The 15,133-nt window shown below is 37.1% G+C and overlaps 1 protein-coding gene across 1 annotated transcript in view; it reads left to right on the top strand.

The window, feature by feature from the left end:
• The window catches only part of SDCCAG8 (SHH signaling and ciliogenesis regulator SDCCAG8), a 226,350-nt gene that overhangs the window by 15,548 nt on the left and 195,669 nt on the right, over nt 1–15,133 (top strand). Inside the window, exons 5-6 of the mRNA XM_058533531.1 lie at nt 9,759–9,884; nt 14,715–14,855. Of these exons, the coding sequence (XP_058389514.1) occupies nt 9,759–9,884; nt 14,715–14,855 (267 nt within the window). The remainder of the gene's footprint in view (nt 1–9,758; nt 9,885–14,714; nt 14,856–15,133) is intronic.

Here is a 15,133-nt window from a genome sequence, read left to right as displayed (position 1 = left end):
TAATGATCAAGAAACCAGATGTGTCACCTATGGCTTGTAATAGTAAACCGTTCTATTGCTCGACTGTGTGCAGTGCAGTAATGTTATTAAGGCCACTGGAGCCTTTCTGCCTTCCCAAAGTATGTCAATGTTTTACTTCTTTCTTTTCTTTTTCAATATCACTGCATGAGATCATGTGATATTTTTCTAGGAATTACTGATATATTTCGTATCATGTTTTATATTTTTAACATTTTGTCTGCTCTTCTAGGGTGCAAGTCCAATATGTAACTTAAGAAACCTTTAGAGCTTTCATTGTCTTGACTTTTCTAGGGAGTTCCTGATCTTAGCGTGTCGTTTTCTCTTTGTTCTTAGAGGATAAAATCATTATTATGTGACTTTTCTTGCATGACCAGAAAAGATGAAGTAATATCCTAGGACCCCTTCCATTAACAAGCTACTGTTCATCCCTAAGATACTGTGGGTAAAACTTAAAAGATATTGTAGGGGAGACAAAACTTTACCTCTCCCCTCTTAGAGTCTTTGGCTGGACCTTAGAATTGAATTGACGTAATACAGATTGACAGGATAAAAGCATACACATTTATTTAATATAAGTTTTATGTGACATGGGAGCCGTTGTAAGGAAATGAAGACCCAAAGAAGCGGCAGAACCTGAATGCTCTTACAGTACTAGGTTGAACAAAGAGAGGCAGTTACAGAAACGTAACTAAAATATATGGGGAGGCTAAAGGAAGATGAGCTATTTTAACGAGGTCTGTTTGTACAGCTTTCTCTCAGCCTCAACTCCCCGTCTCTGGTGATAGGAAGGTTTCTTTCCTCCTGGTACAGGGAGGGCAGCTTTCACAGGGGAGTGTATCTCCTGCTTTCAGGAAGAAAAGGGGAGGTCAGACCACTCGTCTTGTACCTGCTGTTTTTCAAGTGCCTTTAGCTCAAAATGATTCTTATTCCAAAGTAGCATATTTTGGGGTGGGAGACTGCCACCCTTCAGTATAAATTGTAATAAACTTGACATCTAGTTGAGATGAGAGTACTCTTCCCTCTAAGCACCACAGTAGCACTATAGAGAATATAGTGTAGGCCTTTGTTCCTTAGTATAAACTGTAATTATAATAAGAGAAGAAGGTTACTAACAGCTAGTGTCTTTGCAGATGTTTTTATGGGAGAGGAAAATCTTAAAGGAGTAGGATCATTTAGATCAGCAGAAGGGAGATGAAAGAATTTCATAGAACAGCAACAATGAAAGGATATATTCGAGATGAACGTGGTTTAATTACGGGGGCCATGAGACAGCTATCCTAAATTCCTACAGTGGAGGATGTCTCCTAGAAATAATTAAAATAATGCTGAACTGGTAAACTGGAAGATTAAAAAAGCCTTGAAAATCAGGCAGAGTGTAAATTTGCTACATTTTAACAAGGGAGTAATAGAATGAAAGTAATGTTTAAGGGCTTAGAAATATTTTATTAGTTTAATTAATAGACTTTGCCTTTTTTTTTTTTTTGTGAGGAAGATCAGCCCTGAGCTAACATCCATGCTAATCCTCCTCTTTTTGCTGAGGAAGACCGGCTCTGAGCTAACATCTATTGCCAATCCTCCTTTTTTTTTTTTTTGCCCCCAAAGCCCCAGTAGATAGTTGTATGACATAGTTGCACATCCTTCTAGTTGCTATATGTGTGACGCGGCGTCAGCATGGCCGGACAAGCGGTGCATTGGTGCGCGCCTGGGATGTGAACCTGGGCCGCCAGTAGTGGAGTGCGCGCACTTAACCGCTAAGCCACGGGGCCGGCCCTAGACTTTGCCTTTTAGATCAGTTTTAGGTTTACAGAAAAACTGAATGCAAAGTACATAGAGTTCCCATATACTCCCTTTAACACCTCCCCAATAGTTTCCCTGTTATTAACATCATGCATCAGTGTGGTACATTTGTTACAATTGATGAACCATATTATTACATTATCATTTACTAAACTCCACAGCTTACATTAGTGTTCACTCTTTGAGGGGTACATTCTGTAGGTTTTGAAAAATGTATCATGACATGTATCCGTTGTTACAGTAGCATGCAGAATAGTTTCACTGCCCTAAAAATCATCTCTGCTAGTTTATTCATCTCTCCTTCCCTCCCGCCAAACCCCTGGCAACCGCTGATCTTTTTACTGTCTCCATAGTTTTGCCTTTTCCAGAATATCATATAGTTGGAATGATACAGCTCGTAGCCTTTTCAGATTGGCTTCATTGACTTAATAATATGAATTTAAGGTTCTTTCATGTCTTTTTGTGGCTTAATAGCTCATTTTTTTAATCACTGGATAATATTCCATTGTATGGATGTAACATAGTTTGTTTATCCATTCACCCATTGAAGGACATCTTGTTTGCTTCCAAGTTTTGGCAACTATGAATAAAGCTGCTATAAACATTTGTGTACAGGTTTTGCAAGGACATAAATTGTTAACTCATTTAGGTAAATACCAAGAAGCACAATTGCTGGATCACATGGTAAGAGTATGTTTAGTTTTGTAAGAAACTGTCAGATTGTCTTCCAAAGTGGCTGTACCTTTTTGCTTTCCCGCCAGCAGTGAATAAGAGTTCCCGATGCTCCACATCCTTGCCAACATTTGGTGTTGTCAGTGTTGTGGATTTTAGCCTATTAGATATGTGTAGTATTATCTCGTTGTTGTTTTAATTTCAATCCCCTAGTGACATATAACGTTGAACATTTTTTTCATATGCTTATTTTCCATTTATAGTCTTTCTTTGGTAAGGTATCTATTCAGGTCCTTTGCTCATTTTTTAGTCAGGTTGTTAATTTTTCTTATTGTTGGGTTTTAAGAGTTCTATATATATTTTGGCTACCACTTATTTATCATATATGTATTTTACAGTCCTTTTCTCCCAGTCTGTGGCTTGTCTTTCAATTCTCTTAGTGTCTGTCACAGGGCAGAAGTTTTTAATTTTAATGAAGGCTAACATTCATTTTTTTCTTTCATGATTTGTGCTTTTGGTGTTATATCTGAAAATCGTGGCCAAGCCCAAGGTCACCAGTATTTTCTCCATTCTTCTAGGTATCTTATAATTTTGTGTTTTACATTTAGATCTATGCTCCATTTTGAGTTAATTTTTGTCTAAGATGTAAGATCTGTGTCTAGATGCTTTTTTTGTGTGTGTGTGTGTGGGCATGCAGTTCTTCCAGCATCATTTGTTGAAAAGACCATCTCCATTGAATTGCCTGTACTCCTTTGTCAAAGATCAGTTGACTGTGTTTGTGTGAGTCTATTTCTGGGTTCGCTGTTCTATTAATTCATTAATCTATTTGTCTATTCTTTCGCAAACAGCACACTGTCTTGATTATTAAAGATTTATAGTAAGTCTTGAAGTCAGCTAGTGTGTCAATCCTCCAACTTTGTTCTTCTTCAATATTGTGTTGGCTATTTCTGGGTCTTCTTCCTCTCTATACAAACTTTAAAATCAGTTTGTAAATATCTACAAAATAACATGCTGGGATTTTGACTGGGATTGTGTTAAATCTATAGATCAAGTTGAGATGAACAGACATTTTGGCAATATTGAGCCTTCCTATCCATGTATGTGGACTATCTCTCCATTTATTTAGATATTCCTTGATTTCTTCATCAGAGTTTTGCGGTTTTCCTTGTAGAGATCTTGTACATATTTTTTGAGATTTATACCTAAGTATTTCTCTCTTTTTTGGTGTTAATGTAAATGGTATTGTGTTCTTAATTTCAAATTCCAATTATTCATTGCTAATATATAAGAGAACAATTGACTTTTGTATATTAATCTCGTAATCTGCAACCTTGCTATAATCACTTATTCTAGCAGTTTTTAATTCTTTGAGATTTTCTTCGTAGACAATGATGTCATCTCTGAGCTAAGATGGGTGTCTTTTTTAAATTTCTTCCTTCCCAATATGTATAGCTTTTATTTCCTTTTCTTGTGTTGTTGCATTAGCTAGGACTTCTGGTGTGATATTGAATAGCAGTGATGAGAGGGAACATTCTTGCCTTGTTCTTGATCTTAGTGGGAAACCATTTATTGTCTCACCATTAAGTATGATGTTAGCTCTGGGTTATTTGTAGATGTCATTTATCAAATTGAGGATGTTTCCCTCTATTCCTAGTTTGCTGAGAGTTTTATCTTGAATGACTACTGGATTTTGTCACTTGCTTCTGCATCTATTAATATGATCATATGATTTTTCTTTTCTAACTTGGTGATGTGATGGATTACATTAATTCATTTTCAAATATTGAACCAGCCTTGTATATCTAGAATAAATTTCACTTGATCCTGTTGTATAATTCTTTTTATACGTTGTTGGGTTTGATTTGCTAATATTTTGATGAGTATTTTTGCATCTATGTTTATGAGATATATTGGTCTATAGTTTTACATTCCTATAGTGTCTTCACCTGGTTTGGGTATGAGAGTAGTGCCAGCCTCATAGAATGAGTTAGGAAGTATTCCCTCTGGTATTTTATGGAAGATATTTTAAAGAGTTGGTATAATTTGTTCCTTAAATGTTTGGTAGAATTCACCAGTGAACCAGTGGTGGGTATGGTGCTTTCTGTTTTGAAAGATTGTTAATTCAATTTCTTTAATAGATGTAGGCTTATTCGGATTATCTATTTCTCCTTCTGTGAGTTTTGGTAGATTGTGTCTTTCAAAGAATTGGTCCATTTTATCTAGGTTATCAAAATTTATGGGCATGGAGTTGTTCATAGTATTCCTTTATGATTCTCTTAATGTCCATGATGACCCCTCTTTCATTTCTGATATTAATAATTTGTGTCTTCTCTCTTTTTCTCTTAATTAGCCTGGCTAGAATCTTAATAATTTTATTGATCATTTCAAAGACCCAGCTTTTGGTTTTGTTGCTTTTCTCTATTGATTTCCTGTTTTTAATTTCATTGATTTCTACACTAATTTTTATTATACGTTTTCTTCTGCTTACTTTGAATTTAATTTACTCTTTTTTTCCCTAAGACAGAAGCTTAGATTATTGATTTGGAATCTTTCTTCCTTTCAGATGTTTTCCACTGATTCTGTTGCATCTCACAAATTTTGATAAGTTGTACTTTCATTTTTATTTAGTTCAAAGTATTTTTAAATTTTTCTTGAGACTTTGTCCTTGACCCATATTGTTTAGAAGAGTGTTGTTTAATCACCAAGTACATTGGGAGTGTTCCAGCTCTTTCTGTTATTGATTTCTGGTTAAATTCCATCGTGATCTGAAAGCATACTTTTTATGATTTCTATTCTTTTTAATTTGTTAAGATGTGTTTGTAGGGCCCACAGTGTGCTATGTCTTGGTGAATGTTCTGTGTTAATTTGAGAAGAGCATGTATTCTGTTGTTTTTGGATAAAGTATTCTATAAATGTCAGTAGATTAATGGTGCAGTTCAGTTCCCCTTACCGATAATTTGCCAATCTACTAGATCTGCTGGGTCTGTCAATCACTGATAAATGCGTGTTGAAATCCGTAACTGAAATCATGGATTCATCTATTTTCGCTTACAGTTCTATCAGTTTTTGCCTCATGTATTTTGACTCTCTGTTGTTAGACACATACACATTAAGGATTATTATGTCTTCTTGGAGAACTGACCTCTTTATCGTTATGTAATGCTCCTTTTTATCCCTGATATTTTTCCTTGCTGTGAAGTCTGCTTTGTCTGAAATTAATGTAGTTACTCCAGCTTTCTTTTGATTTATATTAGCGTGGTATGTCTTTCTCCATCCTTTTACTTTTAATCTATCTGTGTCTTTATATTTGAAGCGAGCTTCTTGTAGATAACGTATACTGGGGTCTTGTTTTTTATTCACTCTGTCAATCTCTGGTGTATTCAGACCATGGACGTTCAAAGTGATTATTGATATAGTTGAATGTCTATAACATCTACCATATTTGTTACTGTTTTCATTGCCCTCGTTCTTTCTTTCTTTCTTTATTTGTCTTCTATTCTTTTTCTGCCGTCTCCGGTTTAAAGTGAGCATATTATGATTGTATTTTTTTTCCTCTCTTAGTATGTCAATTGAACTTTTTCTTTTACTTTATAAGTGGTTGTCCTTGAGTTTGCAATTACATTTACCACTCATCAGAGTTTACTTTCAAATAACACTACACCACTTCAGGGGTAGGGCACATTTCTTATAACAGAGTATTCCCAATTTCCACCTCTTGTCCCTTATAACATTGCTGTCATTCATTTTAATTATCCATAAGCTGTAATTAATACATATACTTTTGCAATTATGATGTTGAGCAAAGTCTTTTATGTTAGATCTCTTCTGGCTTCCAGGGTTTCTAAAGAGTAGTCTGATACAGTGATTATCCTTACATCTCTATAGGTAAGGTTTTATTTACTCCAACTTCTTTAAAGATTTTCTCTTTGTCTTTGATTTTCTGCAGTTAGAAAATGATATCCCTAGGTGTAGATTTTTTGGTTTTATTCTGCTTGGTGTTCTCTGTGCTTCCTAGATCTGTGGTTTGGTGCTTATCATTAATTTTGGAAAATGCTCGTTCATTACTGCTTCAAATATTTCTTCTTCTCCTTTCTCTTTTTCTTCACCTTTCATAGTTGTCTCACAATTCTTGGATATTGTGTTCTGTCTTTTTCATTCTTTTTTATTTTTGTATTTCAGTTTCAGAAGTCTCTCTTCACCCTTCGTCAAGCTCACTAATTCTTTTCTCGGCTGTGTCCAGTCTATTAATGAGCCCATCAAAGATATTTGTCATTTTTATTACAGTGTTTTTGATTTCCAGCATTTTGATTCTTTCTTGGAGTTTCCATCTCTCTGCTTACATTACCCATCTGTCCTTGCATGTAGTCCACTTCTTCCATTAGACCCTTTAGCATATTAACCATAATTACTTTAAACTCCCAATCTGATAATTCCAACATCTCTGCCATATCCACGTCTGGTTCTGTGCTTGCTTAGTCTCTTTAAACTGTGTTTTAAGTCTTTTGGTATGCTTTCTAACTTTCTATTGAATGCTGGACACGATGTAATGGGGAAAAGGAACTGAGGGAAATAGACATTTACTTATTTATTTATTTTTTTGTGAGGAGATCAGCCCTGTGCTAACATCTGCCAATCCTCCTCTTTTTTGCTGAGGAAGACTGGCCCTGGGCTAACATGCGTGCCCATCTTCCTCTGCTTTATATGGGATGCCGGCACAGCATGGCTTGCCAAGCAGTGCATCGGTGTGTGCCCGGGATCTGAACCAGCAAACCCCGGGCCGCCGCAGCGGAGTGCGTGCACTTAACTGCTTGCACCACCTGGCCAGCCCAGAAATAGACATTTAGTACGAGGTTTTATGTTTATCTTGGTAGGAGTTAGGCTATGTTTACTGTTTGCTGTTACTATAGGTGCCAGAGGCTATAGTTTCATCTAGTGTCCTGGTTTTTGTCTCTCCTCTTGTCTTTGGACTTCCCTTGAAAATTCTTCTGAAGTATAGTCTGAGATGTGCAGTTATTTTAGTGTAGTAACAAGGGAATTTGATGTGGTGGTATGGTGTGGGAGTGTAGGAAGCATTCTATAGTCCTGTGATTAGGGCTCAGTCTTTTAGTGAGCCTGTGCCCCTTGGCTATGACCTTCACAAGTGGTTCTCAGTCTTCCCCTCCCCTTAAGTGAGACTGGCAGGCTAGAGGGAGCTGGAGTTAGGTATTTCCCTTCCCCTAGCTCGCTTAAATTCTGAAAAATCTCAGTTATTTGGGCTCTGGTAAAATAGTTTCTCTTGAGGCTGGCCTTGTTAAGAAGAACAGAATGCTGGGGCCAGCCTGGTGGCGTAGGGGTTAAGTGCGTGCATTCCACTGCGTCGGCCTGGGTTTCCCAGGTTCGGATCCTGGGCGTGCACTGACACACTGCTTGTCAAGCCATGCTGTGGTGGCATCCCCTATAAAGTAGAGGAAGATGGGCATGGATGTTAGCCCAGGGCCAGTCTTCCTCAGCAAAAAGAGGAGGATTGGCAGCGGATGTTAGCTCAGGGCTAATCTTCCTCACAAAAAAGAAATAAAAAGAAGAACGGAATGCTTTGGGTGTATTTCAAAATAGCTACTTTTCCTCTCCTACTGGAGGAAGCGTGAGGGAATTTTTCTCCAGTCTTTGCTGTAAAAACCTAGTAGTGTCCTAGAGATAAAACTCACAGAAGTATAGGAGCCCCCACGACTGGGTCCTGCTAGAGTTTTTAACTCTCAAGCTCGTCTACACTGAGCTTCCAGCATTTCATCAATTATACTTTACATTTTCCTACCCCAGCACTGATTCTCCCGGAAGTTTCTGCTGTGGTAGGTTGTGATTCTCAGGAACACCTGTCTGTCTCCAATTTTGGGGGTAGCTGTTTTCGCTGATGGATCTAAGAAGAGTGGTTGATTTTTCAGTTTGTTCAGCTTTTTTCTTGTTGTGAAGATGGGAGTAATGTCTTCCAAGCTGATTATATGCCAGACCAAAAATTGGAAGTCTGCAATATTTTTTTAGTTATAGCTTTTAATTACAGCTTTGGTTTTTTTCTGGATAAAATAATTGAATAGAATTTGCATATGCAGATGGTCCCCAACTTATGATGGTTCAACTTATGATTTTTTGACTTTTCAGTGGTATAAAAGTGATACACATTCAGTAGAAACCATAATTCAAATTTTGAATTTGATGTTTTCTTGGGCTGGCGATATAAAGTAAGATACTCTCTTGTGATACTGGGCAGTGGCAGCTCCCAGTCAGCCCCTCAATCATGAGGGTGAACAACCGATACACTTTGAACCATTCTGTACTCATACAACCATTCTGATATATGATATATGTCAACACTTTACTATATATATGATGTAGTCAACACTTTATTGTAAAATAGCTTTGTGTTTTAGATGATTTTTCCCAACCCTAGGCTAATGTAAGTGTTCTGAGCATGTAGGTAGGCTAGGGTAAGCTATGATGTTTGCTATGTTAGGTGTATTAAATGCATTTCCAACTTAACAATATTTTCAAGTTATGATGGGCTTATCAGGATGTAACCCCATTGTAAGTCAAGGAAGATCTGCAATGCATAGTAGTTTTTGATTACATTGGTGATTAAGATTGTTAAGTATTGTACCATCAATATATTGATATTTTTAAACATTTTTTCAGAAACTGAGATGTCACTCAATAGCTATTCTAATTATTACTTATCTGTAATTCCTCATATTACACCCTGCAAGGCCAAGGAAACACTCTTTCAGAACTCTTCACCAAACTGTTTCATGCATAATTATCTGCCATCTGGCTACCAGTTCATAGATAATCATTGTAACTTTCCATGCCTTTCTCTCTCAGAGTCCTCTATTATCTGTTTAGTCCTCTGTCAGTTTTTGACAAGTTATTGGCATCTGAGAATGAGTAATAATATATCTTACCTTATTATTCAGCAGTCTACCTCATTCTTAAGAGTCTTTTAGGTAACCCCTTTAATTAAAGCCTTTCTATAAGCCTATAAAAAATTTGTCAGATGCCACACATTTCTGTGATATGGCTGTTAGCAGGCCCTCTGCTACCTTCCCCCAGCCTTCTCTTGGTTTGTTAGCTAATGTTTGAGTTGCTTTGTTTGTTTAAATATAATTATATTATTTCAGAAAATGGGTAGAGAGTGTAAGTCTTGCATGCTTTGTGTCATGTGGGATCGTCTAATCATCAACAAATAACAGCACTGCTTAAATATGCTTAATGTATTTGGTATTTGTTTCTGCTTTCTTTAGGAGGAACTCTCTGGAATGAAAAATAGGGTACAAGTAGTTGTGCTTGAAAATGAAAGGCTCCAACAACAGCTGAAATCTCAAAAGCAAGAGGAGGCAATGAGGGAACAGACACTTCTGGATGCATCTGTGAGCATTTTTTAAAACTACCAATTATATTTTAGTTTGACTGTTCCCTCCTACCCTCTCCCCCGGCCTTCTGAACTGCTTAGATTCTCTCCTTGAAGTTTGGCAAAAGTACTATGCTGGTATTCACTTGGGGCCTCAAAAATTAAAATTCGCTGCGGTGGAATGAATCCTCAAATGAAATGACGTAATGATGCCCATATCTACTCTGGTTTCTGCTCTGAGCATACCATTTATGTTTTTTCCATATGGAAAGGCAAGTCTGAAAGCAGGAAGTGTGTTATATAGGAAAGACTTTGTTAAGTCCAGAAACTGTAGCTTAGATTTCTGTTGTATTTCTCTGAGTTTTCCTTGAGCTCTGAATTTCCTGAGTCTTAATTAGCTGCATGGTAGAACAGAAAGAACACGGGCCTGAGGGTCCAAGATTCAAAACGTTAGTCTTCCCGTTGTCCCTAACAAGCTGGATGATGAGCAAGTAATTTTATAGGGCTTTCAAGCACGGCTTAACCTCATGCGTCCTCTGCTTGTTTATTGGCAATTTGAGAAGATTCACCTATATTAGCAGTTCTTAATCTTTAATATGAATAACAGTCACTTGGGATACGTTTTGGCCTTGCAGATTCCTGAGCGCCATCCCCTGAGAGGCTGATTTAGTTGGTCTGGGTTGAGTCCTTGAGTTAAAAATATGAATTTTTCACAGGTTGCCTAGGTGATTCTAATATCGGTGGACCACATTTTGAAGAACAGTTGATTATATGATCTCTATAATTCTATGACACAGAATTCTTATGCTGATATTTAAATAGTGTTTAAACTTAATATCTCCTGTGGCTTGTCGGAAATACTTTTGCCTTAAAAATGTTTTTCATTCTTTTACTATAGGACACAGTTAATTGCAGCTTGTTCTGCTTTTTGAGACAAATTCAACTTTCCACGGGGAAGTTTTAATACTTGCCTGTTGCAGCTTTGCTTTGCAAAGAATTTTGGTGGTTTTGACTTCGTCGTCATTAGTAAATCAGGTCTGTTAAGAAAAAATAGGAATGTCTTAATGTTTTAGCTAAGTGTCCTCTAATTTTTGTTTTTGAAGTTTTTTTATTTACCTGACCTGATGTTTAATTTGTAATCCTTGAGTTCTATGTGTTAGAATTTGCTGTTTAGAAGTAGCTGATTGTTTGAACTCTGAACAATAAAATGGGCTGATTAGTATTTCAGTTTATTTTTCTGCAATTACATTTCAGCTTGTAATCAGCTATTTTCCCTTCACTCTATGACTTTTTTGAAGATTTATATTATTATATTAATAATATTAGTAGTTAAAAATTCTATGTTAGTTGCCTATTATTTTAATGTCAGCTTGAAGATACTGTAGCCATATAAAAAGGACTTAGAAGTAGCTCATTTTTAAAATAAATATATTCTTTTGCTTTTCTTCCAAATATGTAGTCTCTTAGCAAACGGTGACTCAATTATGCATAGTCTTCAGTATTTATACAATGGCAAAGAAGTGCAAGAAGGGGAAGTGAAGTGAGAAAGGAAACTAGGTGGACAAGTGAATCAGAGGGCAAGAGAAGTGAGTAATGCAGAAGGGGAAGGAAGTGGTGGAAAGAGCACATGCTCTGCCATATGAACAAAGGAAACTTGAAAAAGAAAACTACAGCCACAGTTACAGAAGGAGCAATGTCGTAGAGAGGTCTTGTTTTTTTAAAAAACATTCACATGAGCTAAAATATCATGCAAACTCAAAATGATTGTTACAGATGTGGCAGGTGACCTTGAGCTCCATTTCAATGTGAGTCCTCTGTGATTTTGTTGTTACAGGATGGTTACCCCCACTGTTTACTTGTGTAGGTGACTTGAGGCATTTCAGCAACCTAGCATGGTGCCCTATTGAGAGTTCTAACGTAAATGAGACTTTTTAGAGTATCTTAAATATCAACAGACCAAGAGATATTGTCTTCCCTTTTTTTCTGAACTCTTTTTAATGAGCCTGTTACCATGTTGATGGTAGATCTTGCCAAAGCTGTTGGCAGATTTGAATATAGCTTTTCAGTGTTTCTTGATGCCTTCTTTTGAAAAATAACTAAAAGTTATATAGTAATAATTAATATATATTGATGACTGCATGGTTATGTGTGCCAGGCACTGTGTCAAGCACTTCATTTACATTGCATTATTTCAGTCTTACAATAGCCATACGAGGCAGGCATTATGATGTCTGTTTTCAGATGAGTAAATTAAGGTACACAGTGGTTAAGTAACCAGAGTAACTGGTCTCATGTCACAGAGCTGGAAAAGGGCAACGCTAGGGCTCAAAATTGGGATTGTCTGACTCCCCAGACCCATCCACTAGCCTTGAATGATACAGCTTTCTGTATGAATTAGGAATAGCTTGTCAGCATTGGACCAAACCATCTTTGTTTGCCAGAGGATGGAAGTTTCTCCCCAAGCACAGAAGAGAAGAGCCTCCTCTCTATTGTTTTTGGTTTTTAGCCCTGGACTTGGATGGCAGCCTATGTGACTTTTAGCTTTTAGCCTAATTTATGACCTAGTGGTTGAAGAAGCAAGCAGATTATTTTTAAAAAACTAAAACCATTCAAAGAATATTTTATTTTTATCTTCATTTTTCATCACTTTTCATTCTTATAAAATTTCTCTTAGTGGAAGGCTTCTCTTGAGAGTTCAAAAATTATAATAATATTAAAATATGCTATTTATTAGAAATTTTGGCGTGTGTACTCCTTCAAAGATTGAGGAGATTTTTTTTTAAGTAGAAAATTTCTGAGCCATTTCTTTCCATGTCTATTCCCATCCCCTCCACTACCAACCCCTCCCCTCAATTAAGAAATAAAAGGTTTTCAATGACCTTCAGGGGTATAAATATAATTAGATTTTTAAAAAAATCTTGGTCAAATACCATTCAGGTTTTTAAAAGCTATCTGTGAAAGAACAAAGTGGCAATTAGACTAGCACTTCTTTCCGAAGAATGACAATATTTTATACCGTAAGTCAGCGATCTGTGGTCTATATGCTTTCTCCAATTGCTCCATAGGAAATTACTACCACCGTCCTTCATTGCTCTCTCCAAGGCAACTTTTAATGCGGTCAGATCTTGGGAGATTTGTTCCTACCTACAGAATCAGGTTCCAGCTTATTAGCATAGCACACCATACTTTCCAGACCCTTCTTTGACCCTCCAGCTTCATCTTCTGACATCCATTGCCTTGTGCTTCAACCTCTAGTAATGCTGAATTGCCTAGGAGTCCCCTGCAGGCACCATGCTATTTCACACCTTTGTGAACTTTTCTCATGATGTTCTCTCTTCCTGGCATGCCTTCCCATCTAGCTTACTCTTACTCATCCTTCAAGACATCACAGCAAAACTCCAGAAAACCTTCCTGGAATCTCCGGTTGCTCTTAATATCCCTCTGTTCTGGCGTAGTCCCCCGTGCACACCTTTGGCCCAGCACTTATCTTATTAAATTGAAATTATCTGCTAGACTGTTTGTCTCCCTTATTAAACTCCTTGAGGATAACAGTCTTGCTCATTTTCACCCTCTAAGCTCTCAGCACACTGCCTGACAGTAGCAGGTATAACACCAATGTTTGCATTAAACTGAACTTCCTGAAGAATAGGGAGTAGAGTCTCAAGAGCACTACTTTGGACAATTTTACCACATTCTAGCATGATGTGACGCTCCAGTATAGTTCTGTCTGGGGATCTGTCCTCTCTTGTGAATGCTACCATATTTGGCCCTTAAAGAGAGTTCAAGAATTATTTGTTGAATTAAAGTAGTATAAGAATTTCATTCCTTGTTGCCTGCATAAATTACCCAAATCTTTGGGCTGCTTTCTTCATTGAATTTTGAGAGAGTGCCAGAGGTGGCAAACTGACAATGGGCACACCAAATTCAGTCCGTGGACATGTTTTGTTTGTTTGACCAACTTTGAACCAATATTTAACAATGTTTCAAATGAAGAGCCAGATATCTGGCTTATCTTTGAAAAAAAAATCAAAAGATTTTTTGGTAATAGGAGTTTGCATTCACACACGGCAGCAATTAAGTGGAACCGAGAAGTGGCTGCTTCTTTTGGATGGTTTGTCCTGGTCCCTACCCCTCCTTTTTGAATCCGTGACATGCAGGCTGCATGTCACTTCTGTTTGTCACCATGCACTGTTTTTCTTATTGGAGATAAATATTTCTCTGGAAAGGGGGAAGAGCATAGTGGTTTAGGGCATGGACTCTCGAGCCAGATTGCCAGGGTTCAGATCTTAGCTCTACCACTTATTAGCCACTTCCTATCTCTGTGACTCAGCAAGTTACTGTGTGTGACTCAGTTTCCTCATCTATAAAGTGGAGATAACAATGAAACTTGTCTCATAGGGTTGTTGTAATGATTAAATGAGTTGATATGTGTGAAGCACGATAAACAGTGTCTGGCACATAATAAACCCCATATGTATTAATTTTTACTATTAGTCATGCTTTTATGAAATGTGGAAAATGAAAGACAAACCAAGAGAGGGCTCTGTGTTTCAAGAATATATGCCTTCAGAGGAGTAAGAGATAAGTTCATTCGTTGAATACGCTAAATCCAGCACTCTTTGCTCATTTACATTATTGCCTGTACCTATAGGAATTTGACTTTGTAACACTTGTTGTGGAATATGACCCTAATAGCCTGAAAATGTAAAATGATTCTTGATTTGTAATTGGAAGCATCTGCTTTCTTTATTTCTTTCATCACAGATAAGAATCAGTTTTCCATTTGTAAAGCATGCATGCTGATTTAAAGTTAAAAGTCGATTGCAGTTACTGGCACGTTTTATTTTAGGGAAACATGCAGAATTCTTGGATTACAACAGGTGAAGATTCTGGAGTGGATGAAGCTGCCAAAAGACTATTTTCCCATGGCAATGCAGATATCATCAAAGCTGCATCTGCTGCTGAGGCTGAAAAATGGAAGCGAGAACTGGTGAGTGTTTGGGTGCTTTTCTCTTATGCATCTACTTTTTTGTGTGCTTTTATTTATTGTGGTAAATGCACATAACATAAAATTTAGCATTTTAACCACTTTCAAATTTACCATTTAACCATTTTAAGTGTACAATTAATTTGCATTAAGTACATTCACAATGTTGTGCAACCATCAACACTATCCATTTCCAGAACTTTTTCATCATCCCAAACAAAACTCTGTACCCGTTAAACAATTACTGCCATTCCTGTTTCTCCACAGTCCCTGGTAACCTC

Source organism: Diceros bicornis, chromosome 38 (genome assembly GCF_020826845.1).
Source record: "Diceros bicornis minor isolate mBicDic1 chromosome 38, mDicBic1.mat.cur, whole genome shotgun sequence".
NCBI lineage: Eukaryota > Metazoa > Chordata > Mammalia > Perissodactyla > Rhinocerotidae > Diceros > Diceros bicornis.
The sequence above is the reverse complement of the archived record's forward strand: the minus strand, read 5'-3'. Positions and strand labels throughout refer to the sequence as shown.